The 15,331-nt window shown below is 34.0% G+C and overlaps 1 protein-coding gene across 2 annotated transcripts in view; it reads left to right on the top strand.

The window, feature by feature from the left end:
- Positions 1–15,331, top strand: part of LOC140744442 (protein eva-1 homolog C) — a 55,309-nt gene that overhangs the window by 33,717 nt on the left and 6,261 nt on the right. For both annotated transcript variants that reach the window (XM_073076028.1, XM_073076029.1), the window contains exon 4: positions 13,371–13,523. In XM_073076028.1, the coding sequence (XP_072932129.1) occupies positions 13,371–13,523 (153 nt within the window). The remainder of the gene's footprint in view (positions 1–13,370; positions 13,524–15,331) is intronic.

The raw sequence follows: 15,331 nt of genomic DNA on the forward strand, positions 1-15,331 counted from the left end.
TTGACCAAGTAATTCATTCTACACATAATTATGACATACTATGCAGGGTAGAAAACATATTTTCGACCTTGTATGTATTTATTTTTTGCAAGGTGCAAAAGCTTGAATTGAATAATTATTAACACTGACTAAATTACAATATTACTATTATTATTATTATTATTTATGTCTTTATTTTTCGCAACAAAATTGTTGGTATATCTACTGTTGTGTACGGGCCAAAGTATTATTATTGGCCAATTTTAGTAATAATATATTTAGAGAAAAATATTGCATTATTATTGCACTGAATATTATTTCATCTAATTCAGAGGGAATCTCACTTAGTACTATGTGTTTCAGAACATTTCATCCATATTATACAGTAAGAGTAAATATTCAGTTAGCAATCCTAATAATTATATATATTTTATAATTATACCTAATTAAGAGAAAAAACTCTTATTAATATGATATTTGTATATTGTATTTTTATATATATATATATTTTATTATTGAGAATAAATCTCACTAAGCACTATGGATTTCACAACATCTCATCCATATGATGCAGAACAAATAAATATTCAGCAATGTAATTAAATCCATATAATAATATATATGTATGGTAATAAATCTTTAATTTAATTACATGTCCCATTGTTGCAGTTGTCTCTAAACATCTACATTGTAATTCTCAATTATATTTCAGATCACCATGAAATAAAATTGAAAATTAGACGAGCTTACCTGTAAGCGAAGTCTGATTATAATTTTATGAATGGTGATCTGAAATATAATTACCCACCCTCCCAAAATCAAAACCCATACTGCAACAATAAGAACAAGAGTCTCCTAGATATAGACAGCATGCATATTATCAAGGAGACTAAGTTGGAAATGATAGACTCTAAATTAAGTGAGGAATCCGGAGCTGTCACTGTCATACGCAGTGTCAGTGGTCTTTAAACTTTTTTTGTTTTTAAAGGCTAAACAATCGCGATGCCGACGAGTGGGAAGAAGGATACTACATTGTAATTCTCAATTATATTTCAGATCACCATTCATAAAATTATAATCAGACTTCGCTTACAGGTAAGCTCGTCTAATTTTCAATTCTCATTCCCTACTTCAAATTTATGAAAAAAATGAAATATCTAATCAAAAACCGTTGGATAACCGTTCAAAAGGAACGGCTAATCGCATAGCGTTTTTATGGGGGTCCTGTGAGTGTATTGAAGTGATTTACGTTGTTATTAATTTCCGAGGCAGGTCGCCGCACTGGGCGCGGCTGGGCGCGGTGTGGGCGCGGTCGCTCATTACGTGCAATAGATGAGGGACGCTAAGGGTTCCGTGCTAAACGGAACTCTTTTACTAAGTCTGTGCTTTTTATCCGACTGCAAGCGTACGTATGTATAGTCCGCGTAAAACTACTAGTCCGCTCTGAATATAGAAATGAATCGCGTCGGCATAGTAAATTGTATGTCTACACCTGCTCGCAACAACTTTAGAGTGGACTAGCAGTTTGGCGCAGACTATACGTCTCATTCTTTGGCTGGTTGGCGTTCCAGGTCAAACGGCTTAACGAATTCTAGCATAGCTGGACACGTCTAAAATTTGGAAGTAACACATGCTATAATTTTAAGCAGTCGTATTTTTGTATTTAAAATAGTTACTGTCTATTTATTTATTGTCCTATCTGAGGAGGGCTACATCTTTTGTAAAAGTTAACCAGTTGGAAGTTAGTAGGATATGTGTGATACATACAAGAAACTGGATTTTTTAACATCACTGCTGGTCGTGGAGTGGGTGCGGTCTCTCATTACGTGAAATAGATGAGGGAACGCTAAGGGTTCCGTCCTAAACGGAACTCTTTTACTAAGCGCTGTTTGACCGTATGTTTATGCATGTCTTACTGTCTTATCTCTACAGGGCTGTATCTTTTGTAAATGTACCCGTTCGGAAGATAGTAGGATACGTGAGATACATACAAAGAAATTGATTTTTTAATGTCCACCGCATTGCTAATGGACGCGGTCTGGATGCATGTCGAGGACGCAGTCCATCTTATGGTATGCGGCCAATCAACTTCACATAAGATTAGAGTCCTACCTAAAGTCGGTCGTAGAGGCATTGCTACACTTGTGGACTAAGAACACCTCGGGTAAGTATGTCTCCCACACCCTTCAAACTGGAAAAAACAGCTTTTTAATACTTAAAATACGCTTAAAGACGCTTTTTATACTCAAACACACTAGGAGTCCCTGTATCATATATAATACATGTTTATGTATTCGTGGGTGTTTACCCAGACCCAGAATTCTAAATTCATCATTCAGATATTTGACCGGCTGGAGATTGAACCCGAAACCCTCTTTAAAGTCTTTGTTCTTCTTTTTCATAGAATATCCTTAGAGATAAATAGAGTTTGATTACAGCGAAGACTAGGTTTAAGAGTCCACATTTTAGAAGTTCAAAGCTTCGAAATAGCTGAATAGAATATCAATGAGATCTTAATTCTCTTATATTATTAACGACCAACTTTGTTCATGTAAATGAAGCATTACTGTTAGCTACTTCCGATTTTCATTTGCATTATTTTCATTTTTTTAACAAACCTTCATACCTTTATCGAAAAAATGAGCCTGTGCTAGATACTTTCTGCAAGGTCTTCTATCTTTTAAAACTGTCAATATGGGTCTAGAAATTCCTAAAATATGACTGCAAATTCCAGTAACATAAATACATTTTTAAAACTATTTGAGCTAAATGAGATTACTAATCGAATAGTACAAAATAACATTTTTTGAACATAGCAGTTATTTCAAAATCGCTGACAGCAATTCCAATTTTATTACGTACATCGGCGTTCAATCAACATCCTTACTAATATTATAAATCCGAAAGTAACTCTGTCTGTCTGTCTGGTTGTCTCTTCTTCACGCCTAAACCACTAAACCGATTTTAATGAAATTTTGTACAAATATAGTCTGAGACCCGAGAAAGGACATAAGATAGTTTTTATCCCGCAAATCCCACGGGAACTAGGGATGGCGATCTAAGATCGATTAATCGGAGAATCGATCTTTTGGACCCAAAACATCGATTATTTAATCGATATTAGTAAGGATTGAATCGTAAACTATGCATTTAATCAAGTGGATGATCTTTAGGAAAGTTGAAGGTACGAATTTTCAGTTTTATGTATGTTAGTATGTTATATTTATTAACGCGGGCGAAGCCGCGGGCAAAAACTAGTTATAACATAATTTTACTTAAATTACAAAGTTGAAATGAAATCGAAAGCATTATCTTCCAAACTTCTATAATGAGGCCATAAATTAATTAGGGAACAAACGAAAAAATATCACTTCCATCAATACGATTACTTTGATGACATTTTAATGAACGATATCCATCTCTTTCTTACAAACGGCTAACCGTTTCTAATTCCCGACTCTAATTACAGTAAAAAGGGGATCGCTTAAAGCATTTTTAATTTCACAAATCCTTTGTGCAAACGGAAACTATCGGATAATGCCTTTCCTTTTGAAGGCCAGTTCAATTTTATCTTACCCCTCTTTCAAAGTTAGATACCTACTTTTTCTTAAAAGCCGTTTCTAATAATCTTTTCTTGTTTTGAACTAGCTAGGGCTTAGGATTATGCTTGTTATGAAGATATAGAGATGTAATACATCGATAGAGAGTATCGATGTATCCATGAGCTTTTAGAAGTTAATAATATGGAAGTAGCATGTATTCAACTTGATGGTAATTGGCTACTGGACATCTTGAATACAGATGTCCCCATAGAACCCCAGATAAGATTTTGTAGAGTCCTACTTGACGTCGGCTACATATGGCGTGCTTCCCTTGGAACTTAGCAGCGCTTAATATTGCTGTTATTAAACAGGTGTGACGATGTTGCTACTTGAATCAAATCACAAAGGATTCTAACAATTCCAAGAGTTTCAGGGGAAAAATTTAGCTTTCGTCCATGGCTGTCTTCGTTGTATATGAGCTTTGTATTGTGGGTTGCATAGCCCATATTCTGGATTGAAATTCTTCCTCGTTCCAAGACAGACACGGGAAGTGTGGTCATATTCTACCTTACCTTATTATTCGATTTAACAAAGTAGATAAATATCTTTATTATAGTTACAATTTAAATAGCCAACAAGATAATATTACGCATGTAGTTTATGAATCAAATTATAACAAATCATTCCTTAAGAATAGAAAAGCTCCAAGTACTTTGTTGGAAGCAAAGTTCAAGTGTTTTTTACCGTACTCTACAAGTGTACTTGGTTATTAATGTCCTTTTTACTTTCCTAGTCTTAGCTCACAGTTTATTAAAAAGATTAACTGTTAATCTAGAGGAGTGAACTCAGTTCAGTACGTTGTTACACTTCCTAATGACCCATGTACTTTTGTAGAATTACCAAATGTGTTTACTTTGTAACATATAATTTTGGGGAATAACATTAATTCGCAATCTATCGGGTTTCAATAAATCAGTTTCAAATTAGAATTTCATGGAATTACACTATTTAGTATTATCGTTACAATATTTTGATGGTTAGTTTGATATATAAAGTGAATATTAAAGTGTGTAAAAGTGGTAAACACGTTCGTCGACAACTTTTTACTGTAAAACTGCTGGGCATGAGTTTCTTTTTGTAGTGAGAGAGGTTTAAGCTAGAGCCTGTCGCGCTGACCAATTGCGGATTCACGCAGCTTTGAAACTTTTTTAAAAGATCCTGCTCTAAGTTTGGTCACAATGTTTTCCTTTGCAAGCAAGCAAGCAAGTGATAATTAATTTCTAATATAATACGCATGGTTCAAGACATATTTGTCCCTTAAAAGTAAACTAAAAATAATAGTTAAAAATACAATTTAACAGAAAACTTACAATTATTTAAAACGAGTGACAAGAACATTTACGCTCACTTATACCCCCACATGTTGTTTAAAATGTTATACAAGAAAACTAGAAAATTTCGGAGTAAAAGTAACAATGTTCATACAAGTAAAATTCCCGCCGATTTTGGGATAGTCTTTTAACATTTTTATATAATTTTGTTGTTTCTTTCTTATTTTTAAATTGTTGTGTTTTATTTACTGTTTCACTTTTTTTTGTTTAAAAAATAACTAAACATAACAGTTAAAAGTACAATGGTGATTTTCATTACTTAACACTGAAGTTACGTACAATAGCGACTTCTATTTCTATTTCTCTATACCATCATAAAAGCAGAGATAGAGAGATAGAGCCTAGTGGTTAAGAAACTCTTCTTCTCGATCGAGGGGTCCGAAGTTTAAATCCCAGGCACGCACCTCTGATTTTTCAAAGTTATGTGCGTATTAATTATCACTTGCTAAACGGTGAAGGAAAACATCGTGAGGAAACCTGCATACCTGAGAAATTTATAAAAAAAATAATCTCAAAGGTATGTAAAGTCTATCAATAGCACTTGGTCAGCGTGGTGGACTATAGCTTAATCCTTCTCATTACGAGAGGAGACCCGAGCCCAGCTGTGGGACATCATTATTGTCCCATGTATATTTTTACCATCATATATTATTAGTTTTAATTAATTACCCAGTGACTTCCGTAATTATGCACTAAAGTTACAAGTACAATAGTAACTTATATTGATATACCCAAACACAATATCAGTAATTAATAAGCGGACATACACTTTCAATGGAACCCTTTCAAGTTTATAATGAAAAGGGTTAGCGGTGGAAATTAATATAACCAATTTAACACCCTGTTTACATTGGCAAGTAGTTTGATAATTAAGTGGTGACGGAATACGCATATTATAACCGGTATACCTTTTTAACAGAGTTCAGTAATATACATATATTTTTATTACAATGCAATATTTTGTATGTTGTGGAGGGGAGTGTTTTTCGAGTGTTTTATGTTTGTATTTGGCACGCCCTAAACCCCAAACGGCTTGATGGATTTTAACGCAAGGTGTCGTTGAATTCGTTTAAATTGTAGGAGTATAGGACAATATTTTCAAAAATAATCGGGTTTTTTTCGAATCATTTATTAGCTAGTATTTTACTTGTCTTTTTAGTAAGTGCGGGTCAAAATGAGCGGAATTTTGCATACACATCAGTTACATATAGTTTGCATGATAATGTATGATTAGCTAAATAAAATTTAAATGAACAATTGTATACCTTAGTTTTAGAATTAAAATGTAAAATACCTTTGACATCAGTAGTAAGTAACTAAATTTCAAATTTGATTCAGGTAGGTATGCATATATTCTTAATATCATCATTTGTATTTAGTATAATTAAAAATAACTGAACAAAAATTTACTACGCTAAAATTATTCAGGATGCCTGGGAAATATTAAAATCCATGCATGGCGGTGAACACAGGCTAATCCGCAAGCTTTTTATAGTAAAAAATGTGTGAATTTATTTAATTTATAGTGTAAAATTAAATACAAGCTGCAAAAACTGAAGTTAACATTTTATACTTTTATTTGCGTTTGTTCAGTTCAATTTCAAGCCAGGATAAGGTGGGAAAGGCGTTTAGGATCTGAGTGATTTTTTTAAATGAATTGACTTGCAAGATTTTGTTTCTACTATATACAGGGTGAATTTTTCAAACGGGCCTTCAGGGCCAAATCCGAAACTATAAGGATTGGCGAAAAATGCTGAAAGGAGTTACGAGGCCGATTTTGATAAAAACTAAAACTGCATCATTAGTTTTTTAAAATACCTTTTTTCTTCGCCGGGAATCGAACGAGTACATTTTGAAAAAAATTACACCCTCTATATTATTCCACTATCTGATAGTGTCGCTTATACGGATCAAATTCTGGGAAGTAATGTTATGTGACAAATTAAAGGAAAAGGAAAATTTTGAAGAAATTACATATTTTTCCATACACTGGCATACTAATTCTTAAGGATTATACATAACAAATGATTTATGTATATTTTTTTAGAAACATACATAAGTCATACAATTGAAGAATTTGTTGGTTAATCAACTAATTATTCGATGTTATGACCATGACATACTAGTATAGACATGGCTTAGTATGAGACAGTAATAGTTTGGCAAATAAGTAACCGCCGTTTTTAGGATTTATTTTTTAATAATAAAATAAATATAGTTTAAAAAACTAAAAAACACGCTTTTATGTTAAAATCAACTAAAAAGCAAAAAATAATCTTCAATCTAGGAATCAATTAAGGAACAGTAAATAGTATCATTGTGGAAAAAGTGTGGGGTGCTCCATTTATCAGGTTCGAAAAGCGCCCCACACTTTTTCCACAATTATACTATTTACTGTTCCTTAATTGATTCCTAGATTGAAGATTATTTTTTGCTTTTTAGTTGATTTTAACATAAAAGCGTGTTTTTTAGTTTTTTAAACTATATTTATTTTATTATTTTTAGTATTTGTTGTTATAGCGACCACCATCATGCATCGTTTGTAAAAAAATCAAGTGTCTATCTATTACGGTTTAAGAGATAAAGCCCTGTGACTCAAGAACAGACAGCGGAGGGTTTCGTTTTATCCTTTGAGTACGGAATCCTAAAAATCATTCTACAAGATGGCATTATAGATATGTTTCAGTACATTTGAGTTATAGGGAAATAATATTATTATTTTCCAAAGCTAAAAATCAATCTAGTAACTTTGCCTGAACGCTCCATAAGGCGCTTTCTCTCGCCTCGAAAATCGTTAATCCTGAGGATATTGATAAGGACAATGGTACAAAATTATTAAAATCGTGTATTTTCATCGGTCCTCAATAAATCTACAAAGTTTGAACGAAATCTGGCCGTTTAAAGTGGGTCAAAATCGCGCCCAAAGAAGTCGGTTACAAACATACAAACAAACATACAGGTGAAGCTAATAAAAAGCGTGTAAAAATAGATAACTGATTAAATAGTAAATTCTTGTTGTTTGTTGTTTACAACTTCGTTTCAACGTTAAATATGATTTTCTATAACTCTCTGTTATCTCTCTAATCACTCGGATTTGACTCGAAAAAGTCATTCTCGCACATTGTCAACTTTACATCTGTATTAAACAAACTCCGCCCATAGCAAGTTAAATCTATTATAATGGTCCTAAAAATAACCTTAACTAAGTCGGACATAAAAATATAAATTCTTGGAGAACAAAACATCAGTTTCGAATGATTTGAAACATTGAGCCAAAAAAAATGTTAATACGCGAAATGTTTAGATTGATGAATGGCGGGAACTTAACTGCCAAATTAATATGAAAAAATATGTATTTTCTTAAAATTGAGGCTTTTCCTTTAGTTTGTCATTTATCATTACTTCCCAGATTTTGATCCTTATAAGCAACACTATCAGATAGTGGAATAATATAGAGGGTGTATTTTCAAAATGAACTCGTTCGATTCCCGGCTAGGGAAAAAGTTATTTTAAAAAAGTAATGGTGCAGTTTTAGTTTTTATCAAAATCGGTCTTGTAACTCCTTTCAGCATTTTTCTCTAATCCTTATAGTTTCGGATTTGGCCCTGAAGGCCCGTTTGAAAAATTCACCCTGTATATTTATTGCTTATCTTAGGTGTTAATTACATCATGGCGTTTTATTTCTCCCTATTAATAGTAGTGTTAAGTGCTGCTGTTTCTGCTGCGCTGTTCTGGTTTGAAGGGCGTGGTAAGAGAGACATACTTTTCCGGTTAGGTTAGGTTAAAAATCTGGTTGATAAGTGCGTCGTAGGCCCGCGAATGGATAAGGTCATAAGGACACATTCTTCTTCTTTCCTATACATCTGCAAGATTTATAGCAAAACTCTGGCATTCCTGCTCAATTTACTTGTGAACATTGACACACATGCCAGTACCTAGGTGTATAAAACGTTGTCCCTGTCCCAGGACCAGAATAGGGCTACGGTATCCCCTGCCTGTCGTAAGAGGCGACTAAAAGTGGGCCTCTAGGGTCGCGGGTGACAAGGTTGGGAGCTCGAACCGTTCGGCCAGCGACCCCGGGAAGGACGGCTGTATGTGTGGTCGCATACCGCGGTACGCATCATACGGTGTGGCGAGCGTCTAGCTCAACGGGGCGGGCCTGACGGGGCAACGCGCTAAGAGGACTCCGGTTGCGTTCCTTTGGTGATCCCGGAGCCTTCTACGCAGCGCCGAGGACGGCCACCGGGTGGGTTTTAGTGCGGTAAGAGTCCCATATAACCCTGCGTCGCTCCCACGGCACCGGGTACCTTTTGAAGGTTTCCCCCTCGTGAACAAAAAAAAGGTGTATAAAACATGGAGATACTATGCAAAGAACAAATAGCTAAACACAAAACACTGACTCTAATTGATAAACGGATAGCGTTTACGACGCGGTGTCGGGTTGCTAATGGAAAGGGTTGCGTTTGAAATGAATAACGCCAATTTCACACCCTGTACATTAGCAAATACAGCGTGCTTTAGAACGTAACTGGAATTAATTGACATGGAATATTTTTACGTGTAATGTGTGGGCGACATCAATTACTGTATAAATGGTGTTTAAATTTACAAATTAACGATCAAAACTTATAGCTAATACAATTAATTAATGTATTTTGATAACGCAATGTTTTTGTTATTGTAAAAAAATATAATCTTTTAATATCTTGTTTTTATGAAAATTTAATCCGTAATATAAAAATAGCATTAATAAGATTAATAGGAAATTTTTCGGAAAAATGTTATTACATTAAAATTACTTATAACATTGATAAATTGAAACATTACGATTATTGCTATCGTGGGCGGGGGGTTAGACTTGTAATATTTTACCGTCAATAAGGAAAAGGTCCTGGGTTCAAAGCGACCGAGTAACGAGTAAGACGTGACTCTGAGATGAGTTTTGAAGTACGTATAAACCAAGCCAATAATAAAAGAGATTCTTAAGACTTGCGAGAAAATGTTTTCAAAGATGCGCGTTTTAATGATATTAATGTCGTTAGTTGTAAATTACCAAATTTTATGATCCTCCTAATTTTTGTCAAAAAGATTCAATCACAGTTCATTTTGAAATTAAGTCTGTCCTTCTATCACAGACCTCTATTTCCTGTAACAGATAAAAAAAATCGCAATACTTTCCTTTTATAACTGAAGTAATAAACAAACTGACATACAACCTTCCGAGTGCGTGTTCGTGTGTCTGTGTCCGAGCTTGACTCTCATTTGGTTAATCTTTAAAAAAATCAAATACAGGTGTTTGTTGAATTATTTTATGAAAAATTGCTTGTCATCAATTTATCGTTTACCAATTTAAGGTGGGACACGTCGGTAAGGCAGGGGTACAAATTACACCGATTAGGGTCTTTTATGTTAGCTTATATGGGGTCATTTGTTACACGGCACGTTTCCTTAAGATGTAATGAATTATACAAAAAACTAGCCACTTTCGTTGAATAACCGTTTTATATGGAGGTCTTATTGAAAATTTCATGGAAATAATAAAAGTCAAAAAATTTTTAACAAAAAATACAACCGACTTCTATGTCACTACAAAGTAAAAAATAATTCGAATAAATGTTGGTTTAGTACATATTTCTGAAGTCGGCGCTCAATATATTTCGTTGGATAACGATGTAAACAGCGTGTCTAATATGTGTGCGTGTCTAATTCGGCGCTCAATATATTTCGTTGGATAACGATGTAAACAGCGTGTCTAATATGAGCGCCGACTTCAGAAATATGTACTAAACCAACATTTATTCGAATTATTTTTTACTTTGTAGTGACATAGAAGTCGGTTGTATTTTTTGTTAAAAATTTTTTTTCACCCTTTTTAGTGATGACATAATAACATTTATATTAATACAATATAAAATTGTATAAGCGAGATCATGAATTAAGGTAAGGTCTGAATTTACATTGATTGGAACCGCCCGCTCGCAGGGCGCTGCCGCGCCCTGCTCGCTTAGTTTTATATTGTCTTATATGTTCCAACCTAACCTAACTAAATAGTCAATGATGAACTGGCTTTGCAATTTCATTAGAACCAGTAAATATCTTCAAACACAACTCAATTATTCCCATTGGTTGAGGAGTTACATATTTTGTCTCCGAGCCACATTATCAGACCCTTAAATAGTCAATGATGAACTGGCTTTGCAATTTCGTTAGAACTTTCACCAAATATCTTCAAACACAACTCAATTATTCCCATCGGTTGAGGAGTTACATATTTTGTCTCCGAGCCACATTATCAGATCCTCAAATAGTCAATGATAAACTGGCTTCGCAATTTCATTAGAACCTACACCAACATTCTTCAAACACAACTCAATTATTCCCATCGGTTGAGGAGTTACATATTTTGACTCCGAGCCACATTATCAGACCCTTAAATAGTCAAAGATAAACTGGTTTTTCAATTTCATTAGAACCTACACCAAATATCTTCAAATACAACTCAATTATTCCCATCGGTTGAGGAGTTACATATTTTGTCTCCGAGCCACATTATCAGATCCTCAAATAGTCAAAGATAAACTGGCTTCGCAATTTCATTAGAACCTACACCAAATATCTTCAAACACAACTCAATTATTCCCATCGGTTGAGGAGTTACATATTTTGTCTCCGAGCCACATTATCAGATCCTCAAATAGTCAATGATAAACTGGCTTCGCAATTTCATTAGAACCTACACCAAATATCTTCAAACACAACTCAATTATTCCCATCGGTTGAGGAGTTACATATTTTGACTCCGAGCCACATTAGCAGACCCTTAAATAGTCAATGATGAACTGGCTTTGTAATTTCATTAGAACCTACACCAAATATCTTCAAACACAACTCAATTATTCCCATCGGTTGAGGAGTTACATATTTTGACTCCGAGCCACATTATCAGACCCTTAAATAGTCAAAGATAAACTGGTTTTTCAATTTCATTAGAACCTACACCAAATATCTTCAAACAAAACTCAATTATAGCCATCGGTTGAGGAGTTACATATTTTGTCTCCAGAACCCACTCTGATCCTCATCATATTTAAATGGGACCAACTTGTAGCAATTGTCCACACACGAAATTAAAGGCATTAAAATAGGTTCATAAATGGCGAAGTTATGGCTGTTATATTTACATGGGTGGAGGAGTTCCCCTCTTTTTCTCCAGAACCAATCGATGGATCCTAACCATATTTAAATGGGACCAACTCGCAGCTCGTCTCTACACAATAAAAAAAGAATTATTAAAATCGGTCCACTAACGGCGGAGTAATTGCTGTACATACATAAAAAAAAAAAAAAAAAAAAAAAAAAAAGATACCGGCCGAATTGATAACCTCCTCCTTTTTGAAGTCGGTTAATAAACGAAGCGAAAAATAATTTATTATTAATCATAGACTCTATATTGATGTCTGGTATGTATTAATGTTCCACATGGGCACAGTGTTGGCAACCGTACGATAATTATCGTACATGTACGATAATTTGATACCACCGTACGATGTACGATTGCGAGTCATTATCGTACGCAAATGTACGATAATTGGCTACTTGAAACTTTTTGGGAAACTGTTTTAATGAATTCATAAACGTATTATATATGCCTTTCATTGAAAATTTTTATTACGGTAAACGGAACGCGTGCATCGCGCCTAATGATGTGCGGAGTCGGCCATTTTTGGTATTCGAGTACTTTAGTACTCATATAAAAAAGAATCGAGTCAGTACTCGAGTCCAAAGTACTCACAAAGTACTCGAGTACTTTGCACACAACATACAGTCCAATAGCACGGAAGAGCAAAAAAAAAAAAAAAAAAACGCCACTCACAACACAACATTAAACAAGTTTTTACTTGTCGAGTTTGCGTAATACTCGAAATATGAAATGTACGATAATTTTTCCGCAGATACGATAATTTTACGCCCCTGGTACGATCGGCGCCATCTCACAGGTTGCCAACACTGCATGGGCATGTTTCTCCACCGGAGAGAAATGACTTTTATATTGGTCCATCTAGGGTATATTCATGTCATAGTAGTCATAAAAGTTTAGCCAGTAGCCGGAAAGCGATCAGATTTACAGTAATTTTCCTATTATATGAGTTTAGATTTCAATTATATGTGATTTATCGGTCTTATGTGATTTTAGATATCAATTTGTAATGTTATGTATATTAAGTTGTAGTACGTAATATGTTTTTATAAAAAAATCTCTTACAAAATATCTTGAATCACTTTAGAATAAATTTTTATTTATATATTTCATTCCCTTCGCTAAATATTTTTATTTAGCGAAGGGTATTAACGTCCAAAAAACAATTTTGTGAATAACCTCCGCATTAAAACAATTGATTGGTTCAGTTTATTTTAATCGTCGTAATTGATCACGCAATAACTCAGATTTTTATTTTAGATGAGTTTCGAAGCCGAACGGGTTGCGAGGATGACGTCATCAAGCTGAGATGCAAACCCCATTCAAGGATAGCGATATTCGATGCGCAGTATGGACGGACTGCTTACGAATCTATTACGGTATGCCCCCAGACGCAAGGTGTGAAGGAAGAAAGTAAGTATGGGTTCTCTAATAGTTGTCTGAAACTATGTTTAGAGTTACGATTTTGAAGATGTTAAATACTCAGAGGATAATACCCCCTAGGGTATAATGTTACCTGGCGTTGGTTACAGACATCCATGGGCGGCAGTGGCGACTTATTACTTATTACGATGGATTGCATGATCGTTCAATATTATAAATACATTATGGCGCCTTGATTTTCTTTTGACATGAATTAAGTTTGTTATTACTAACGCCCTAAGTTACCAACCTTATCAACATTTGTACCATAACTTAGTCATACAATCGATTTCTATAATAAAAAAAGTATAATATAAATTGGACCAGTAATTCCAGGGCAAAAAAAAAATTATAACATAACGTATGTATGTAGGTAAGATTTTCGTGACTGAAGGGTTTCTCGCTATTTTTCCTGCACCGTTAAAACAAATGCTTATTGATATAAAAAAAAACATAAGAGCTTCATCCTTTTGCCCCAATATGAGGCTGTTATGCTCCCAAGCTAACAATGCTCTTCTTAATGCCACTTGTTAAGTTTATTGTGCAATATAAACCCTTTGAGACTAAGAGTAATTTTGGGCTTTGGATTTATCTTAGCATCTGAGGAATAATGCACCTGTTTCCTTGAATTCATTTCCCTCAGTGAGTCCCTTTAGTATCATTTCCTCGTTTGCCCTTTCTTTCTCTGTTAACCTTTTTCCTCATGACAGATAAGTCTGCGAAATTTCGTAGACAGTCTATTATAACGGAGTACCAAGTCTATGTTAGTTAAAAGAAAGTGTACCTACATATGTATGTGTAATTTATGTAAGCACGTGCGAAGTTATACGAGTACTTCTTTGAAAACATTAAGAAAATAATATTTATTATTCGCGCGCAAATTCGTTTCGCGCTGAACCAGTGCGTTTGAAATGTAATTTAATTTTTTTTTTAATAAACATCCCAAAGTTTTTTTTTTATTAACGGCATTTTGTACCAAGACACTCCCATAATTTGAATTAACATTTTATCATTATGTAACTTTTCGTGTCATCGTGTGATCCATTAATTTACATTAGTAGATTATTCCTATTCATAACTATATAGATTAGGTTTGTTTGTTTCAAACGATTATTACTCATTAACACAATATGACACATATTTAACACTTCGGTGATTACTTTGTTTACTTTTGATTAACTTATTTATATAAAAATAAAGTCTGTTATTTTATTTGATATAAAACTTCCATATTAAATGTAGTAAGCTTAAAAGTATAATAATATGGACAAATTTAGAGGCGAAACGCTAGTAATATTACATTTTAAAAGCACCTCCCATGTAGGTATGATCGATGATCTCGACATATTATTATAAAATCCAGCATAAAATGAAAATCCGTGTTCTGCCGAACCTATCAAATATGTAGCTGCATCTTGAAACGATTTCCCTATGGATTAAGGAGATAGGCAGCGCTGCACCGTACCGTGTACATTAAGTTAAATTACACAATGTAGGTACTCTGTTATAAAACTACATCTAGAAGCTTTTACGAAGAATTTCGTATGTACGTGTATTATTTAGTTAGTTACTGGGAAACGGTTCTAACTATTTGATCAAATTTTGTAGTTATATTCTAGAAGCTTTTTTTTCTAAAGTGTAGGGTTCTCGAAATATTTCATTTATTCTATGTTATACAACTAATGCTTTTTTTTATACTGTGTTTGTAATTTGATAGTAGCTGTGATAACGATGACGACGATGATAATGTTATCGCATTTTTGCAAGTCTTTTAAACAAAATCCGTCTGATTACTAGAA

Source organism: Epargyreus clarus, unplaced genomic scaffold (genome assembly GCF_041222505.1).
Source record: "Epargyreus clarus isolate Ecla_fem2 unplaced genomic scaffold, WU_Ecla_fem_2.2 ptg000008l, whole genome shotgun sequence".
NCBI classification, from domain to species: Eukaryota; Metazoa; Arthropoda; class Insecta; order Lepidoptera; family Hesperiidae; genus Epargyreus; species Epargyreus clarus.